The 20,954-nt window shown below is 38.8% G+C and overlaps 1 protein-coding gene across 1 annotated transcript; it reads left to right on the top strand.

The window, feature by feature from the left end:
* The first annotated feature begins 6,465 nt into the window (after positions 1-6,465).
* gpr83 (G protein-coupled receptor 83) lies at positions 6,466-19,847 on the top strand. Its single transcript, XM_042394223.1, has 4 exons — positions 6,466-7,083; positions 7,823-7,948; positions 18,191-18,324; positions 19,058-19,847. Exons 1-4 carry the CDS (start codon positions 6,637-6,639, stop codon positions 19,773-19,775), a joined length of 1,425 nt encoding a protein of 474 aa, XP_042250157.1. The 5' UTR covers positions 6,466-6,636; the 3' UTR covers positions 19,776-19,847.
* The last annotated feature ends 1,107 nt before the right edge of the window (positions 19,848-20,954 follow it).

The raw sequence follows: 20,954 nt of genomic DNA, 5'->3' as shown, positions 1-20,954 counted from the left end.
TGTGTTTCCATGAAAACCCCGATGTCCATGATTTCAACCTACTGTATGTTTTTTTCAACGCTGTATGTACATCATACCAGAAAAGCCACAGATGTCTTCAAAACCTATTTTTATAAGCTATTTTGTATGATTTTGTTGTTTTAGCAGAAGCCACTACAACCACTTAGATGCACTACTCGTTCTGATATGATTATTAGCACTGGTGGTAGTTGTTCAGTTGCTAAGCACCCTTGGCTGTGTTTACTGCAGATGCAGGACTAAAATCCTTGGTGAGGCAGCTTTTAGCTTTTAGGCTCTGAGCCACTGGAACAGTAAAATCTTTAAATGTAAACTTAAAACCTTCCTCTTCAGCCTGGCTTTTGATTAAGAATGGTTTATTGATGTTATTTACTTATTTTATTGTATTTATGTTGTAAAATTTTATTCTATTTTATTTTAACTGTTATGTTATTATTATTAATATCATTATATATTTTTTTATATATTTAGTAGTTTTTTATCTAGTTTTTTTCACTCTATTTCACTACTATTACTCTTAATAAGTCTTTTAAATCTATTTTATTTCATTTTCATCATTTTTATTTTCTCACATTTGTTGGTCTCAATATGTATATATTTGTCTTTTTTGGTTGTTTTTACGCTCTACGCTTGTTCTGTCATATTATCGGCTTGTCAGTCATTTGTGAAGCATTTTGAACTGCACTAACCTGTATGAAAGCTGCTATACAAATAAAGTTTGATTGATTGATCGATTGATTCAGTGGCACAACAGCAACATACAAAATCACGGACCGAAAATTAAACCTTTAGCAGAGTGTATAAAAGCTTTTTGAAGGCTTGCAAGGAAAAGAAGGACAAAGGAGAACATCACAAATTAGTCACTGCATGAGCCACATCTCCTGTCTCTGTTTGGTACAGACTCATTGTAATAAAATAAGCATAACATCTTTGTGCCTTATTATAATAATAATAATAATAATAATAATAATAATAATAATTATTATTATTATTATTATTATTATTGCTTATGCTGGTAAAATCATAACTAAAACAGCATCTATGGAGCTAAACAGTAACACAGTTGTTGTGTTGATGCAGCCGTAATAATGCTGCTGATCCTTGTTAACGTATAGTATCTTATTGTTTGCCCCTGCTTGAAGGATGGTCAGACTACAAACCCAGCTTCAGTAACAATGTGCCCATTAGGCTTTCAGTGCCACTTAAGGTATCAGATGTTTACTGATGTTTGGTCCATCACTGAGCTGAGGGATCTCTGTAACCACGAGTCTCTCCATAGATCCATTTTCCTTGTTACAAAACCAAACAGCATATCATGAAGTGGTGCATTTATTTGTTAACTTTGAGTCCAAATGTAAAGATCTTGCAGGACTGTAATGAACTATGGAACCTTATCAATGATGCAGAGTTGAAGTGGAAAGTAGAAAATGTGTTATTTTATGTTTCTTCATGCTGTAGGAAAGAGAAATCCATTTATTGGCTTTCAAGACAGATGCTTTGCTTGACATTGTGATGACCCTTTAGGCCAATCTGTGCTGTCAGAATGGAAAAACTAATTATTCTGAGAATAATAATCATAATCTTTAATTATGGAGCTTCACACAGAAAAAATAATTAAAAAATGATTTGACATTTATGGAAATACATGTATTTGTGACGAGAACTAGATGAGAAGATTGATACCATTTTCAGAATTTGTCTAGTAAATATGAAGCAACAGCCAACAGGCACGTAGCTTAGCATAAGGCTGAAAACAGGGAGACAGCTAGTCTGACTCTGCACAAAGATATATCACATTTGTTTAAATAAAAAAAGAAGAGTAAAAATGGCAGGGGGTGCTTTAATGGGAGGGGTTATGTGCTGACTATGTCTTGGCCAGGAGCAGTGACTTATTTAAGTCTCCTCTAGTTGCCAGGCAACCTCATGGTGATGATAATATTTCAAGAGGTCACTGCGCTCGGCCAAGAAATAGTCAACACATAACCCCCACTACAAGCACCCCCTGTCATTTTTACACTTCATTAAAAAAAGAGATATATCTTTGTACAGAGCCACACTAGCTGTTTCCCCCTGTTTCTAGTCTTTATGCTAAGCTAACCGACTGCAGCTCCATATTTACTGTACAGACAAGAGAGTGGTATTGAGGAAAGAAAACGAATTTCCCACAATGTCGATAGCGCCAAAGGTGGACCAGGATAAAATAAATAAAGCTAATTCCAGTAATGAAACATAATAAACAAATAATAAAATGAAAGATAATAGAGACAACTGAGGCAAAATCAAGTTAAAAAAACTAAACAAAACAAACTCGTGTAAAATCTGGATAAGCTCTTTGATGAAAGTAAGTTTTAAAAACAGATTTAGAAATTGATAGTGACTCAGCAAACCTCACTTTTTTGTTCCTTGGGTCGCTGATTGCAAAGGCTCACTGGAGCACTGGAGCAAACAAGATCAATCTCTGCGTGAGGATCTCAAGCTACTGCGTTTACAGGCTCAAATGGGACTTTTGAGATATTGTCCATGATGGATAGACTTGCAAACTGGGGCTGCATGGTCCCATACTGTTTTGATTTCACTATGGGGACAACCAGGGCTCACTTTACAGGTTTTGTTGATGACCGCCATCGATCACTATGGTCGTTATGTGCAGACTATGCCAACATGATTCCATGTACCTTAGATAGGTTAAAAAAAGTATTTGCTATTTTACATAAATGTAAAATAAAGTACTGAATTACTGATATGCTTAAAGAAACAGCTGGCTCCCATATCCTCACACTTTCCATCCTTCCTTTTCATCACTTATGATCCTGCAAGATAACTGATATTTGTGTGAATAAATAAATGTGTGAATAACAGTTTATTATAGTCATTGCTTTTGTATGCGTATTTCACACAAACTGTTTCACTCAGCACGGTTCAAAATTGTGACTCGAGATTGTGATAAGTGATGAAAATCAGTGATAAATCTGGAGCTCTCACTATGAGTATTTCTAAATCATACATTTGATCATTCACATCATATTCAGAGCACAAACAATTTTCATATCCTGTTACAGCACAGGATGCTCGCCATAAAGAATTTCACACACTTAGTAGGAGACAGCCATGTCTTTGACTTGGATAATCATCCCTGATTGATTGTTATAACACATCTGGTAGAGTAGAAGTCTAGAGTCGTTCCGCATGGGATTCATTTTTATTACTTCTCATGTTTCCACTGTTACAGCACTGTACAAATGAAGTTTTGATCACACTTCATCAATTTATCAATACATAAATGCTACACTCAATTAAAGTCACTCTAACAATCATCTCATGGTCATTCAGTAAAATAAGTCATTATCATAAAGGATTTCGTGACTGCAGGGCTAAGTTCAACAGAGAAACAAACAAACATCTGGTTTTCATTTTCTGTTACAGAGACAGAACCATCGGGCTTCATGCTGCTGCGTCTGGTTGCAGGTTCATATTTGTCTCTTCACCCAGTTGCTGCCATCTGTTCTTGAACTAATGCAGGTGAAAATCAACACCTTGTATTGCATAACAAAAAGTTATTTTTTGATTAATGTGCTGATTTCTTAATAGTCTATTGAGTTGAAATACTAAAACTTGAGCTTGTATGGAGGCTGCTGGTTACCCCCTACTGATGTGGACTTGAATTAACACTGTAAGTCAATTAATCAAAGATTGTGCAATTAGTATATAAATAAAACCCACATGTAAGCACAGGTGCTCTCCATCTGGACTGGATTTGCCCTCTTGGGGGCCCTGGGATAAAAATGAGCTAGGGGCCTCTACTGGCCCAGGGTTTGCATTCTGAGTCCTGTGTGTGGTTGGCAACAAAACAACTTTGGTTAAGATTAGTAAAAGATTGTGGTGTGGCTTAAATGTTAATAAATATGTTGTGCTTTAAGTCACTGCTGATCTTTCTCTTAATTTAACCAAGTGCTGCCAGAACCTTAACATAACCATAAAAAGTTTAATACTGATATAGTTTCTACTAGCGGATACTGTACTGCAGGATCAGATATTTTGGTGAAAAGAAAAAAGAACTATGTTGTCACTGAACATTTCACTCATATGTTCAGTATCAACATTTTTGCAGCTTGCCAAATTTGTAAATTAACAACATTTTCTTATTATGTTGAGAATAAACATAATTCAGCCAGCATTACGTTTCTAGCAAAGCATAAACCTAAGCGACGGGGTTGCTGAATGTGCTTTAAGTGTGACGGGGGACCAAATCCACAATCCTCCGTCTGTGCCAACCTGTCTACCAAAGTTTATCTGAAGTTAACATGAAGCTTTGAGTCTGTTAGTCAAACCAGGTCGTTGTCTTTCAATATAAGTCTGTCTTTGTGTTACTACAAATCAATTACAGCTTAGCATGGAAACACACTTTCTATGGAGACAGAAAGCCTCATATTAACTTCAAATACCTTGGTATACATATTTCCACAGAACTTTTACATCACTTACATTGAAATCGCTTTAGGAGGAAACCTTTTAATGCCCAATATGAACAAGAGAAATGATCAGAGCAAGCAAATCCTGTTTCAACATTAATACGGACCACTAGAACACTGCACTCCCAGAATGCAGGCCTACCTACAGTCTTTAAAAGTAGAATGGGAGGCAGAGCCTTCAGCTATCAGGCTCCTCTCCTGTGGAACCATCTTCCAGATTTGGTCCGGGGTGCAGGCATCCTCTCTATGTTTCAGAGTAGGCTTAAAACTTTCCTTTTTGATAAAGCTTATAGTTAGGGCCGACCAGGCTCACCTTGGATCAGCCCTTAGTTATGCTGCTATAGGCCTAGACTGCTGGGGGACTTCCCATGATGCACTGAGCTCCTCTCTCCTCCTCCTCCTCTCCATCTGTATGCATTCATGTAACATCAATGCATGTCACTAACTTTGCTTCTTCCCCGGAGTTTTTTGTGCTTTCTCATCTCACAGGAAACCCTGGGTTCTGGGCCGAGCCTTCACGGTCCTTCACAGTCCTGTTGGCATCCTTCCCTGGCTGCTGCTCTGTCATTGTCATTATTGTTATGATTGTTGTTATGATTGTTGTTATTCTGCCCCCCCCCCCCCCCCCCCCCCCCCCCCCCCCCCCCCCCCCCCCCCCTTTCCCTCTTTCTTTCTCTCTCTCAACCCAACCGGTCAAAGCAGATGGCCGCCCACCAAGAGCCGGGTTCTACTTGAGGTTTCTACCCGTTAAAGGGGAGTTTTTCCTTACTGCTGTCGCCAAGTGCTTGCTCATGGGGGAATTGTTGGGTCTCTGTAAATTAAAGAGTACGGTCTTGACCTGCTCTATGTGAAAAGTGCCTTGAGATGACTTGATGACTTTTGTTGTGATATGGTGCTATATAAATAAAAATTGATTAATTGATTGATTGATTGATCTGAATATTGTTTTTTGGACTCACTTGAAAAATTGTGAACCTATCCTTTAAAGTCCCTATAATTTCAGTTTATGTTGAAGTGGTGCATGTGGATTACCAAACAAATCTGCAAACTAATAATCACATGATGAACCTGAAAACCTTGAAGCCCCCAGCACTCACTTTGCCCTGCAGGTATATTAAGCCACATGGACCCTTGATATAAAAAAATCAAGCTACATTTATATAACTTATTGAAATGCTTGTGTGAGCCTGAGGGAGAATGAATCCATAGGCTGCATTCGCCTTGGGCATCTGTCTCAATTACAGAGACAGGAACGAAGACAAGGTGTGGAGTGCACACGCACATACACTGACAAGTACACACACACACACACACACACACACACACACACACACACACACACACACACACACACATTTTTGTTCCAAACAAATAGGTCTCGGCTATACCAGTGGGGGAACTCATTTAGTTGTTTGTGGCCAAAACACATCCAGAACACCCAGGTGGTTAAATGTGCCATTTGAACCGAGTCAATACTTTCTCCTGGCATTATGTCTGAAAGAAAGGAGATGCTTTTGGGATGAAGCAGTCAAACACCACACCGCTCTGCTCATATACCATGACCGATATAATGAGCTAAGTTAAGTTTTAGGAGTGTAGATCAATAAGAGTGGACACCAAGAGGGATGGATGGTACTTTATTGGAGATCACACAGGCTCCAGTTTCAATTCTGTCCTCACCTCAAGTCACTGAACATCCTTATCTTTCTCCTTAAGTATTGCAAAAAGGACTGTCTCTTACAAAGGAAAGGGATGATAAAGACACGTCTGTGTGTGTGCGCGCGCGCGCGCGTGTGAGTGATTAAGCGCCTGTGAGAGGAGAGATAAAGGATTTTTTGATGCCTCAACACAATATTCTCTCTCTCTCTCTCTCTCTCTCTCCCTCTCTCTCTCTGTCTCTCTCTCTCTCTCTCCCTCACACACACACACACACACACACGGACACACTCATGCACGCGCGCGGACGCATATGCACACATAAAGGTTTAAAAACAGCAACCGCGCAGCCGGTTCGCATCACTCAACTTGTTGCTCCTGCTTCAGCATCCCCACATCACTTCACTGACTACAGAGGCAGAGCAGGTGAACAGCTGACAGCTGCGCACATTAAAGCCTACAAGTGGAACAAAGAAAAGGACAATACTGAAACATGAGGGCTGTGTGTGTTTGGTTATCTGTTCTACTTTGGATGGACAGCTGTTACAAAGCAGTGGCAACAACAACGGGACAGAAACTCAACGACACCTCACTTTTGGGAGATGGGCTGTTTTCTTACACGGGGCATTTGCTGAACGTTTCGGGGAAGGTGGATAACCGGACTTCTGGTTTTTTCCTCCTGGACTTTGATGAAGGGATGCTGGAGGACTGGCGCTCTCTGGCCAGTAAGAAGCGCCGCGGCGGGGAGTCGCAGGACGGGAGCATCAAAGCGCTGCTGGTGGCGTACTCTCTGATCATCGTGATCTCCCTGTTCGGAAACACCTTGGTGTGTCATGTGGTGGTGAAGAACAAGCGCACCCAGTCCGCCACCAGCTTGTTTATAATGAACCTCGCTGTGGCTGATATCTTCATCACGGTCCTCAATACACCCTTCACTCTGGTAAGACCACCTTTAATCTTGGAGAAGGTTCAAAGTGTATGTGTGTGTGTGTGTTGTCCACTCACAAACCGTCCATTAGGCCCCTCTTGTTTTTACACTTTCAAGAAACAATCCCCAAAGACTTTTTCATGTCTTTGGGTAGGGTGGTAACATTTAACTACAACATTTAAATAGCCTATAAATATGTCTCTTAAAAGCAAGTTTTATTTATAATAAACATTTCTATGGGTGGAAATGTTGTCCTGTTTTGTTTTATCATAGTTTGTCCCTCCTTTTTTCTCCTCCACCCCTCCCCCCCTCTAGAAATGTTTGCACATACCTGCACTGGTCAAAATATCAAGTGCAGATTGTTGACACCAAAAGATGGCGCCATTTGTGTCATCACCAGATTTGAGAGAATCTGCGTATGTGTGTGTGTGTGTGTGTGTGTGTGTGTGTGAGGGAGAGAGAGAGAGAGAGAGAGAGAGAGAGAGAGAGAGGGTACTGAATTAATTAATTTATCTTGGTCCTATTAATTCCCTTGCTTCGTGACTTACTGTGAAGCAAAACTTTGAAAGCTTATTCGCATAGCCAGTTAAATATTAATTTAGAGACACGTGGCTCGATGAGTGTTTGATTATTTATTTTGCCTTGACAGTGTTCAAAAAAAGTCTCTCAATGTCTCATCTTGATGGATGGATGAAGTTGGAAAATTGACAGGTATACATCTCCTAAAGTGTGTGTATATGTGTTCCCTCAGGTCCGATTTGTGAACAGCACCTGGGTGTTTGGGAGGACAATGTGTCATGTCAGTCGCTTTGTGCAGTACTGCTCCCTGCACGTCTCCACCCTGACACTCACCGCCATCGCACTCGACCGACGACAGGTTTGTCTCCATCAGTGGATTCATAGTTTGATATGTGAAGTGCCCGCCTCAGTTTTGATGTGAATGTGTGAATACTAAATTTAGTAGTGCATTTTAGTCACCTGGCCAGTGGTGGACTTAGGCTGTCTCAGGGGCAGGAGCGAAAAAATATAAAGGGCACCTGATGCATTCAATGGACCCCCACTTCACAATGTTTTTCTCCCATACAGTGCACCCTATAGGGCACCTTTTTTCATTGAAAGGGCACCATAATTCTGTACTTCAGTATGTTAGACTTAGGGGAACCCTAAATTGCACTTTTTCCATTTTTTTTCACCCATACAGAACCTCCAGGTCACCCCATCACAACAGCATCGTAGATCACTGCATTACATCCTCTTCATTTAAAGGGCACATCATATTTTCTTGTTTTGGTTGTTTTCTTGTTTACAGGGCACTGTCACATTTTCTTCCACTGAAAGGACACCATGAGGACACTTCAATCCAGATAGTCACATATAGAGGAACTATACAGGGCATTTAATCCTGATTTAGCCATAACTAGACAGTCATTACAGAACTCTGGTATGTTTTCTCCTTTGTGGGGGCACCGTAGAGAACATTTTATCATATTGTGGGGGCACCTTAGAGGACACTTTCATGGTATTTTTTTGTCTTCGGGGGCACCAGGTGGGTGGTTGCCCACCCTGCACCCCCCTGAGTCCACTAGTGCACCTGGCAAACAAATCTTCCCCTTTATTTGGAGATTTTCTGATAGGGGGTCCAGACTGACCTGGCAAGATAAAATGCAATAAATATCATCAGCATCAAGAATATATTATTGTATAGTTCAAACTAGAGCTGCAACTAATGATTATTCTCATTATCAATTAATTGTTTTGTTTATAAAATGTCAGAAAATAGTGAAAAATGTTACATTTTCTTAGAGTCCATGTGCTGACTTCAAATGTCTTGTTTTGTCTGATCAGTAGTCAAAAACCCAAAGATATTCAGTTTACTATCATGTATGACACAGAAAAGCTTCAAATTCTCACATTTGAGAGGCTGTAACCAGCAAATGTTTGGCATTTTTGCTTAATAAATGACTAAAACCATTATTTGACAATCAAAATAGTTGCAGATTAATTTTCTGATGATCGATTCAATGATTAATCGACTAATCATTGCAGCTCTAGTTCAAACAGTCTCTATATTATTGTACTGAAACCTTATGAGAAAATTATCACATTACCAATATTATCATCTCCTCTTTCTTTAATTGTCTTCTGTTTTTTGTAAAGTGCATTGAGGCACTTTATGAATTTACACTGAAAATAAACTTTTTAACTGTAAAGTCATCAAATGGCACCACGCAGATACTTAATGCCCTTTCAAGTATGTGGGAATTTTATACGAAGCTGATGATAAATGCCCATGACAATGACAAACTGAATATAGCTCTACAGATAATGACAAAACTTGATTAATGTTTGCCTCTACTGTTAAACAAGCAAACTTTAAAGTTTACTTAATTTGTCATTACTGTATGAAATAAATCCTACAGTCTTTAAAATGAAGACTCAGCTACCATGTCTACAAGGTACCAATGGTGGGTAAAATTTTGCCTGCATTTTTAATGCAGGCAAAATGAATAATAGAAAACATTCTGCTGTATCCACACTGCCTTCAAATCCCAGAATAATCTCAAACAGATTTCATGCTTAAATAAAGTAAGAAACTGAATGTGTCTGACAAGCCACTTCAAGAAACAAAACACAAAAAATGAGCATTTGAATGTTTACTTATTTATTTTTAAGCTCACATGAAGTGTTTCGCCTCAGATCACTGAGGAGCTGAGGTAAAGGTGACATGTTTTGCGTGGAGGATGCTGGATCTCATCAAGGCTGCTAGACAACAACAATGTTATTTTCAATAACATCATTTAATAAATACATTCATGGAAGAAAAAGAGAGCAGATAGATGTGAAATCCTAAGAAAAAATCCACAGACATCTGTAGTAGGCGTCCACATCTCTCCGTCTACTAGATTGATGAATCAGTTGAACAGCAACAAAAGACAGAGTTTCACACAGATTTCACATCCTGTCTTCTCTTGCACTAACATATTCAATAACACATTTTCTGACAAGCCACACATTGCAGTCTGCAAAGACAGCAAATCAAATAAATGACATTAGCTGAACTAAAAGAAAATTGTACATTTAGAGACATTCTTACAAGCAGCACAGCAGTGACACAAAGAAAAGTATCATCCCATTAAGATGAGTTTCTTCCTCGAAACTGAAACTGTCTCCCTAGTTAATAATTCTCTTACATTTGCAGTCCAAACATGAGAGAAGAGAAGAGGGTCAGAGAGAAATATTTGATACAGCATGTAGACCGACTCTAAGTGAGAACATGCCATATTCTTGTTGCTCTTTTAGCAATACTGAAAAATTATTCATGCTTTTATATCTTCATGCCTGGACTATTGTAACACCTTGTTTACCTGCGTCAGTGCCTGAGCTGTAGCCCAACTTCAGACCGTTCAGAACTCTGCAACCAGACTTCTTACATCCCCCCAGTTTTAGCCTCTTTGCACTGGTTACCATTAGAGGCCTCTTAGATCTGCTGGATCAGGCCTGCTAGCTGTTCCAGGGTCCAAGTTAAAGTCAAAGGGTGATCGAACTTCTGTTGTACTGGCACCTCAGCTCTGGAACAGTCTTCTAGTTACTATTTGGTCTGCTGAATGACCTGACTGATTTTTGTTCACTTCAGGTCCTCTCTTTTTTGTCCAACAAACTGAAATTATTTAAGCAGAAGGGCAGCATAAGAACAATAAAACACTATAGAAGATGTATAAAATACCATAATTAGTCCATATGATAAAAAACTACAAGAAATAAGAGTAAGATAAAGTGCTTGTCTTATTGCATGTGGAATAAATTTAAATTTGAGCCTGTCGCACCTAATTTTCATAACCTGGTTTCTCTGGCCAGAGAGGAGGATAATTGAATAACTAAGCCATTAGTGGTCTCTCACTTCTGTGCAGTGGACCAGTTAAATAAGACATAGACCAATTAGCTGTCTGCATTTGAACATGTCCTGAAAAGATATAGAGATATGGAAACTTTTCAAAAAAAGTTTTGTCCTAGTGTGCTTTTCTTTGCAAAAGAAAATGAATGGAGAATTTTTCATCTTGAGCTGGAGTTGAATCTGAAGGTAACAAAGAAATCGTGAGCCGACAGACTCACACCCTTGACTCTTTTCACTAAAGCTGTGGTGACTGGAAAGACAAGGAACTATAGTGCTGCTATAGATATAACCGAGGACACTGACAAGCTGCGTCTGTAATTGCTCCCTCATTCACTGACATTTCTCTGCATTTATCAGAACAACAGAGAGTTTGCACAGTGAAAGCTCCAAAAGAAAAAAATCTATTATCACCACCAAATGCTCCCTACATGATAAGTCCTTGCAGCGAACTTTGCAGTGAGCAGTAAACAGAGATTTCAGTCTCTCATTAATCAATATTTTGTCCCACTGCTGCCGGTATAGTGTTGCATAACTATGATTTATGACTGTTACCTTAGGAGCAAAGGCAAACAGTGGTGTTCATGCTGCAAACACATTTGTGGAGTTAAAAAGTTCAATTCTGACCCCACCTCAAGGTCCATTTAGTAGCTGTTCTGGAGCTTTTGATCACATAATTTGCATCTTGTAGAGATTCAAATTTCTTCCTTCTTAGAGGAAGTTTCGGACTCGGTAGCTACATGTTTTGTTTCTCTAGCACCCAATAATGTGATAATTTGACTGATACTGTAATTTAATTTTTACTGATAGGGGAAGTTACTGTAGCCTAAATGGCTGTTTCAATTAGATTGATTTGCCCTTTCATGTCATGTTGAGTTCAACACTCTGTTCTGTGAGCTATTGTAATGAAATAAACATATCAAACAAGTATGGTCAAGTTTGGCTTCTTTACTCAACATAGCATATTCCTAGAATTAAATCTGTTTGTGTTTCCACCACACGATATTAAAAAAATAATAATTTAGGAATATGCTAGCATAATTGAACGAATTGCAATAGCCTCTTCCACAATTATTCAGCCTTATTGTCATGACAGGTGCTCAGCCTTATGTTATTTTCTTGTGCTTGCCAAAACAATTAGGCTGTGTGCTCACACAAATATAATAGTTCTCAATGCAAAGTGATGCTAAGTTTTCCTTATCAGGAAATAAATCAGCATGGGTATGGGCGGGTTCATTTCCCATTGATAGGGATTTTAGTTTAATGCATCTTTGTCTGATAACAGCATACCACTTACCATCTGTTGTAAATTTCAAAGTCTACATAAAGCCGAGAATTTACATTTCCAAACATGAAATGATCATCAAATGTTAGATGACACTAACAGTGTTATAAATGTTGTATACTTGCACACTTTACATTTCCATGAAAAAAAGCATACTTTTTTACATTATTGCATTATCCGTCAAAATTATTAGATCATCAGTTTTGGAAAAAAAATGACCCACCTGAAAAGTATTACATTATCGGTAAAAATGTGATTAAAATATCAGTCAGGACATTTGTGCAAATTTTATTACACTTTCAGGCATTATTATATTTTCAGGAAATAAATACATTATTGGGTGTTCCATTTTGGGAATTTCTGAGGGCACTTGTGATGTCCTTTCCACCAAGGGTGTAGGTTTGGTTTTAACTTTTGGACATTTTTTGTTGTTTTGCTAAAACAGTTGAGCACTTGTTCTCTGTCTCTCTTTTCTCTTTCATATGCACAGGTGTGCACATATAAAGAGCCTGACTCACCTGAAACCGGAGTTGTATCATGAAGTTTTCTCTGAAAAGAGTAAAATTAAGACTAAAATTAATATTTAAAATTGACATATGACACAATAAACACAATAAATTTAAAGAAACCTGTGAGTGATGTGCTGCTTTGTTTAACTTGTTATCTGCTGTAAACCATTTTCAAATCTCACCTGAGATTCTACAGCTCTGCACTTCTTTCAGTTTGTTTATTTGGGTGACACAACTCGATGGTTTCATGACAGAGTCACAACAATGTGCAAACACTATTCATTCACGACTACTACTACTGCTGCCAGGCTGCAGCTAGTCAACGATGCATGATACACTGGGTGTTCTGGTGCCCTTATGGTTAAGGCACATACCATCTAACTGCAACGTCTATGGTTGAATCCCTAGCTGGGGGACCCTTGTCTTGCATGTCATATCCCTCTCTCTCCTTATGTTTTCTGTCTCTCTACACTGTCTGTCAAATAAAGACAAAAAAGCCTGAAAAAAGAATGCATACAGTAATACAGTTTGAAGTTGAGGGTTGCCATATCATAAGGTCAAGTATCCCCCATATCACGTTTTTTCGCTCTTCATCATTGTAACCCATATTTTGCAGAAAACACGCAAACCTGGCAACTCTGCATAGATCTTAATGTGTGGAGTTAGAATTGCAAGATGGTTTGAGATTGGTAAAATAGAGTCATTTCAGCAACACCTTAACATCGATCAGGGAAATGTGACCATGCCTTCCACTATATGCTATATATATATACATATATATGTACTACGTCTAGTGGGTTGATCTGTTAAAGCTCAGGAGACAATAGGAGACTTGCAGACCAAATCAGCTTAATAGCATTCAGCCATCATTGTTATCTACACCGGTCTCCAGTTTCCTGCTGTGTCAAAATGTCTGCTGTGAAAAAGGTCTATTGGCTGAGATGAGAGAACTGAGTCATCAGTTGATCTAATGTACTCTCATCTGGGCTCCTAAGCTATAAAAGCTGGCCCATTATCTGTCTGTCTTCCTTCAGCTGGCAACCCTGCATCAACTTCTTTTCATTGTATCATAGTACACGTCCTCAAACATCCATATGTTGCTTTCATTGCTTGTGTTGATGATTTTCAAGTGTATCATTTAGACATTCAAATAGAAAGTGAAAATAGAGAACTAGCAAATAGGGAGTGATTGCAGAAAGTGAGAAAAAGTACTATTCATAAAACATGCTGTGTCCTGATTCCATATGACATACTATATATATTTGCACTATATACTCATCTTTATAACATACTGTATTTGCAGTTAATATGAAAGAAAAAGTTATTCTTTGTTTCTGGGGCGCTCCTTAAGCTGTTACACCGTCATAAACAGTGAACTTGATTTGTCTCCAGCTTAATTGAGCAGCTTCTCCATTTCCTTTGTTCACAGCACTGTGAGAGACAAGAATCAAGGGCTTTTTAAGAAGCACCAACTGTTTTTGAGTGTACTTATTTTTATGTGCAATACAGTTTGGAACACTGTCTGCATACTGACTCTTTTTAGTGTATTTTATTTAGTAATTTTCCAGTGTGATTGAACAACATTTGAAACTTGCTTTAGTATGTACAGTAGAGTGCTCCTGCTAGAGCTGTCCATGGTGCTGAATTTGAAGGGAGCACGGGTTGATATGTAGAATAATGATTTGGTGTCAATGTTATTTTTTTCAGGCATCCTGTGATATCAGAGATGTGGGTGCACTTGTCCTATGAATGTCAATGCGGTCAACACGGAGCAGTCTAGTTTAGATACAGTACTGTGTAAAAGTTAAAGGTACTAAAAGTAAAGTGAGGATGCTTTCAAACATAATGCCATGAATAGGTTTTATTTATCAATTAACTTCGTACAAAGTGCAGTAAACAGAAGAAACAAAAATGAAATCAATAATTGGTGTGAGCATGCTTTGCCTTTAGAACAGTTCTGCACACAGTTTTTCAAAGTACTTTGGTATAGGCAGGTTGTTCCTGCATCTTGGAGAACTTGCCACAGTTCTGCTGTGGATTCAGGTTGTCTCAGTTGATTCTGTCTCTTTGGATGCCATTGTGGCCACAACAACAGAGAAAATTCCAGCAGTGATGAAATGACATGAGTGCAGATGTATGGCCTTGAACAGATAATGCAGCATATGTCTGCTCATATCTGCTTGGCATACCTATGACAAGCAGATAGACACTGTATAGTTGTCCCATTTAGCTTTATGAACCATGCTACATAATGTATACACAGTCATCCACCATAGCATGCAAATAAGTAAGAAGAATTATAGTTAATACTACTACTACTACTACTACTAATAATAATAATAATAATAACCGGCAAATGAGAGGATTCATTTGAAAAGAAGAGCTGTCTTAATTTAGGCTGCTAATGCACCAAAGTCCAAAAAATATCTAAGTAACAAATTGACACGCTCCTCATAATGGGGACTTTTACATGTTTTGTTGCACAGGTATCTAAGGAAACATGTGCTCTGATGTGTCTGTCTAAAATTAACATCTGGTTAGGCTAAATGGATGTAAATCACATTACTTGTTTTTTTCTTAGTAGCTTTTCATATAAGGTCAGTTTGGTTTGCTTATTATTAATTGATTTTAGCTGTGTATTATAAAAGGTTTGACTGTGACGGTGTCATCATGTACCTGTACATTTTACCTGATGTCACAGATGTACTCGCAACTCTTGTCTCTGCAGCGTAAATGTACAGATGCAGTGACTCATGAACCTCAGGTCAAATTGTTAATGACAATTCTGATGACTATTGTGACCTATGCCACTGGTGGAAATGACTTTGAACACGTTTTATTCTCAGATGATTCGTGACTCTATATGCTTCATCACCAATGACACTAGGGAGAGTCCCGAATATTAGGGACTTACAACCACAATAGAATTTCATTTAATGCATCTGCATGAATTAATAATTTATAATTCTCAGTTTTCTCCCTCAAGCTTCTCCCTTAGCACTGATTACAGTGTTTGATTTGCTAATTTATATTTATTTCTTCTTCATTACTCTTAATAACCTGTTTTGGGTTAGGAGCTGAAAATTGTGCTCTTTCTTCTTTTTTTCCCACTATTTGCTAATCTAAAAACATAAAACAAGATAAAAAGATATTTTGTTTGAATTTAAATACGTTTTGTTGGTGTGATCCTGTTTGAGGCGAGATACTAATCTCCTCTTTATAGCAGAGTCCCACAGTGGCTTGAATTCTGGGCTCTCTAATCAAATCATAATATACAGTCATCCTGAGCTTAATTCTCAAGATAGTTGGATTTGGTGCATGTTTGAAGGTTTAGAACTGTTTCAGTCTGAAATATGTCCACTTTATACAGACAGATAAAGTCAGATTTTGGAGACAATTATCCACCTCTCCTCCAATTCTCCATTACGTGCCTCTACAATTCAAAGGACAATTAGCTTGGGCTTCATATAGACCTAAATGACATCAGCAGGCCTAGCAGGTTAAAGAGCTAATTAGCTGCTATGCTGCAGCAAATTAAACAGCACTAACGTACCTGCAAATGTAACTTTGGTTTGTTTAGATGCTGGTTTGGTCATTGCTGTTCAAATCCATTAGCAACACACTTACTTTGTCTCCAAGCCATACGGTATAACTCCATTAGCCGGCCTCCCACCCACCACAGCCAGCTGAGACAAAAAGGAGCATTTCTGATATTTCCCCTGAGACTTTTCCCTTCATTCTACTAATAAAAACTATTAGCATTGGGTTAATATGTGATTAAAAGTGACTTTGGTTGGACTTTAAAGAATTGTTCCATCAAGATATTCCCAAATATCCCAAGGTTGCCCATAAAGGTGTAATTCCAGAGGGCAAAAATCTATTTGTTACAAACCCTAACTAGTGTATGACAATTAGGCTGATTATCTGCCAAACAATATATGGATTCAAATGGAAACTTTATGAAATATAGCAAATGACACATGCATTAAGGCTCCAAAAGCCCAGATTTATGAAGAAGTGTCATCATTTAATGGCCCTTTTAATGCAATAAGGTGATTAAATCCATTTATATGTTTTCTAAAAATTGCCCATCGTCACAGAGAACTAGAGAAGGATACATTTTTTCTTCCCCTTAGTTGGTTGCCTGGGTGTTGTTCAATTCCTGACCTGTCCTCTGAGTCCAGTCAGCATTGACACTCAGATCATCATTAAATTAAAGTGTCACAGCACAGTCACAGTAAACATATAAAGACCATTTCCTTTTAAGGAAATAGCTGTTGATATTTTTCAGGTTGATAAACACTAGTATGAAAAATGCTTTCTTGTCAGTCACTGCTTTGACTGTAAAAATACTTTCAGTAAATAACATGACCTGATCTTTACACCCTGCTTTACAAATGAATAATCATGTAGCACCTTTCAAACACAAGTTACAAAGTACATTACGTTAAAAATAAAAAGTGAATTGCAAATAAGAATAAGAAATAAAAAAAAGACAAAAATGAATTCCAAAATTAAAATTCCAAATCTACAAATTCCAAATCTCACTGGTGATCAGTGGAAGGCAGTACGGATGGTGTGATGTTGACACTTCTCTCAGAATGTGTTAAAAGCCTGGCAGCAGTGCTTGTTACAGTCTTTGGATGTTTCGCATGCTTAGACCAGAATAAAGTATGTAGCAGTTAGCAAGTCTGCAGGTGATAAAAGCACGGGTGACCTTCTTTAGATCTGAAAATGAGAGGAATGTCCCAATCTTGATTAAATGTCTCAGATGGATGTCTCTGCAGGAATGTGTCACTTACCTCAGCATCAAAAGACAACTGTTAGTCAAAAATGACACCAGGGCTTCAACTAATTATTATTTTCATTATCGATTAACCTGCAGATTATTTTCTTGATCAATAGATTAGTTGTTTGGTCTATAAAATGCTAGAAAATGGGGGAAAATGTTCATCACTGTTTCTCAAAGCCCATGGTGACGTCCTCAAATGTTTTGTCCAGACCAACAGTCCACAACCCAAAGATATTCAGTTTACTGTCATAAAGGACTAAAGAAACCAGAAAATATTCACATATGAGAAGCTGGAATCAGAGAATTTGGAAATCGTCTTAAAGAATGACTCAAAATGATTAATTGATTATCGAAATAGTCGGTGGTTAATCTAATAGTTGGCAACTAATTGGTTAACTAATCTCTGGAGCTCTAAATGACACTAAGGTTATGTGCCTCTTTTTTAAAAATATTATTAGATAAGGCACACAGACTAAATTGGCCTTAACACCAGCAATATTATTTCAGAATGGGTACTGGTCCACTCATGAACAGAAACTGGAGCTGATGTTAGAATCAACCCCCAAAATAAAAACACAGATGTATATGGATTAAGTGTTTTTTGCTCTGACCAAGTGATATGTGTGTGTGGTGGTTTCTCTCAGGTGATTTTACATCCTCTGAGACCTCGCATGTCCCCGGCACAAGGCGGTGTTTGGGTAGCTGTTATCTGGATAATGGCCAGCTGCTTCTCCCTCCCGCATGCAATCTACCAAAAACTGCTGACGCTTACATACAGGTAAGATGACACACACTCATACAGATCAATAAGGACAGATCAATTGGAAATGTATGATAATATTTTCAGTTGAATCTCTGTGGACATCCGTCATACTGGTGATGGGGAGGTGGTGGGTGGCAATGATATTTAAAGAACCACATCCAAGGACTGGGAGAAAGATCATTTTTCAGATATGGTGACATCATAATATTTACTTTCCCACACTTTTACAGCGTGGGAATGCAGATACTGGCATGATGGACAAGATTAAAATGAGAAGGTATACTGTGGCAGAAATTCACCCACTGACAAAGAAAAAAAATCTTCCTATTTGAACATTTTTTAATTATACAATTTCATCTATTTTTGCTTGCCAATGTCGCTGCACTCAGCGAGAACTTTATTAGGAACACATCACCACCCACTATGCCCTCAATAATAAGCATAAAGTAGAATTATCACCTTTCTGACAATATCATCAAAAACTGAAAATGTATAAGCTTTGTGAAAGTAGAATTTATGACAGAAGTGTTGTATTTGATTGCATTAGATTGCACAGGTGGTCCTAATAAAGTACTCAGTTAGCGTATATTATTCCTTATTCCTCCTTTTCTTAATATTTCGTGTCTATATCTGAGTTATTTCTCACCTTTCATGTCCTTTGAATGCACTCACCACTGTCCTCATTCTCACCTTCTTTACTATTTTTTTAATCTGCCTGTCTTGCTTCCTCTGTAATTCCCCTCACCAGTAAGGAGAAGGAGCGCAGCCTGTGTGTCCCAGACTTCCCAGAGCCATCAGATGTCTACTGGCAGTACATTGACCTCCTGACCTTCATACTTCTTTACATGCTGCCACTTCTCATCATCACAGCTTCTTACATCACAGTGGCCCGCCGGCTGTGGCGCAACAATGCCATCGGTGACACCACAACAGCTCAACACGCTGCCCAGAGACGAAAGCGGCGGCGAACCTTGGCTATGTTGCTCCTGGTGGTCGGGGTGTTTGCTGTCTGCTGGTTCCCCCTCAACTGCTACGTGGTGCTGCTGTCCAGCCAAGCCATCCACTCCTCTAACGCTCTTTACTTCTGCTTTCACTGGCTGGCTATGAGCTCCACCTGCTACAACCCTTTCATCTACTGCTGTCTGAATCCCACCTTTCGCCAGGAACTCCGCCTCCTTTTGGACATGTGCAGGAGGAGACGAAGGGCAGTGGTCGGGTTGGAGCCAGAGCTTCGCCCTGCAGCTGCCGGCGCTCCCTGTCACAGAACTGCTTGGCCCGACAACCACGAGTCCTCGAGGCCAAGGCATGCTTTGTCACACTCAGGCCACGCCTCTTCACAGCAGAGTCACGCTTCTTCCAGTCAGTCCCACGATCTTAAAGATACACATGTGCTCTTCACTGCCAGGCAGGTCCTCTCAGGAAGAACTGACATCCTCTCAGTGGAGCCCATTGTGGCTGTGAGCTGACTGGAACACTACAACTGTTGGCACCAGTATTTGTGATTCTTAAAGGGACCTATTATGCTTTTCCTTATTTTCAATCATATATATAATGTTACAGTGTCGGATGTTCATATTAAACATGGGCAAAGTGTCGAATAATGAGGTAAACATATGTAGAAGTAATTCCTGTGGGCAAAAATCACCAGCTTCAGACTGCTCTGAACCCTCAGTTTCCAATGGATTTTTCTACTTTCAGCCTGAGCTGATGTCGGCATGTGATGGATTGTGCAGCATGTGAGTTAACTGCTCCGCTCCACTGACATTATGGTGTTTTTCCATTGTTTTGGGGTTAGTCATGCTGAGCCATGACTCGAGTCATGCTGTGAGTGTTTTTCCATTACACAGCACAACAAAATTAAATACGTAGTTTAACTGTTGGAGGTGTACTGGTAATCTGCAGCTCTTCATCAAACATCATCATCACTGTGACTGTTTCTGCTTGTACTATTCCCCCTGTATTATTTCTAACTGATGCTGAAAAAAAAGCTCCAAATATGTCCATATGTTGATGTTTCAACCTGTTTTTAGCACTGCTAACAAATCTCCACTAATTCAGTGAGGTACATATTTCATTTCCTGTAAATTCTTCACAATAAAAGTCCTGTTAGGCCTGTTATTTAGTCATTAAAAAGCTTTTAATTTGAAGCAGTAAAGCAGGAAATGTTGGGTTTGCATCGACTGTAAGTTAACACGACTCTGATACTGCTGCCCATTGGCAGGCTTCCAGAAAGCTGACCAATCAGAACAGTGGACTCAACAGGCTGGGGGCCTTAAAGAGACTTAAGAGACAGAGGTTGAACTGAGGGGCTGTATAAAGGGCCAATATAAGATAAAAAAGTTTTTTGAACTGTGAATCATGTAAATCTCCACTTGTGAAGTCAAAAAATAAATATATAGAGCTGGAAATGAGCATAATAGGTCCCCTTTAATCCTATTTTAGGATTTCTTCATGTTTCAAAGAAGACAGGGAATCTGAAAATCTCAGTGTATGGCTGGACCCACACAGGATTGTAATAGCAGCAAAATCAGAGATGTGTTTGTGATGGCTTTAAATTGAGGAAATTGTCATTTTGTTTTCCATTAGAAACTGCGAAGGAAAAATTTTTTCCTTATCCAACTTTTTCTCTTTTCATGCTGCTTTTC

Source organism: Thunnus maccoyii, chromosome 2 (assembly GCF_910596095.1).
Source record: "Thunnus maccoyii chromosome 2, fThuMac1.1, whole genome shotgun sequence".
Lineage (NCBI taxonomy): Eukaryota > Metazoa > Chordata > Actinopteri > Scombriformes > Scombridae > Thunnus > Thunnus maccoyii.
The sequence above is the reverse complement of the archived record's forward strand: the minus strand, read 5'-3'. Positions and strand labels throughout refer to the sequence as shown.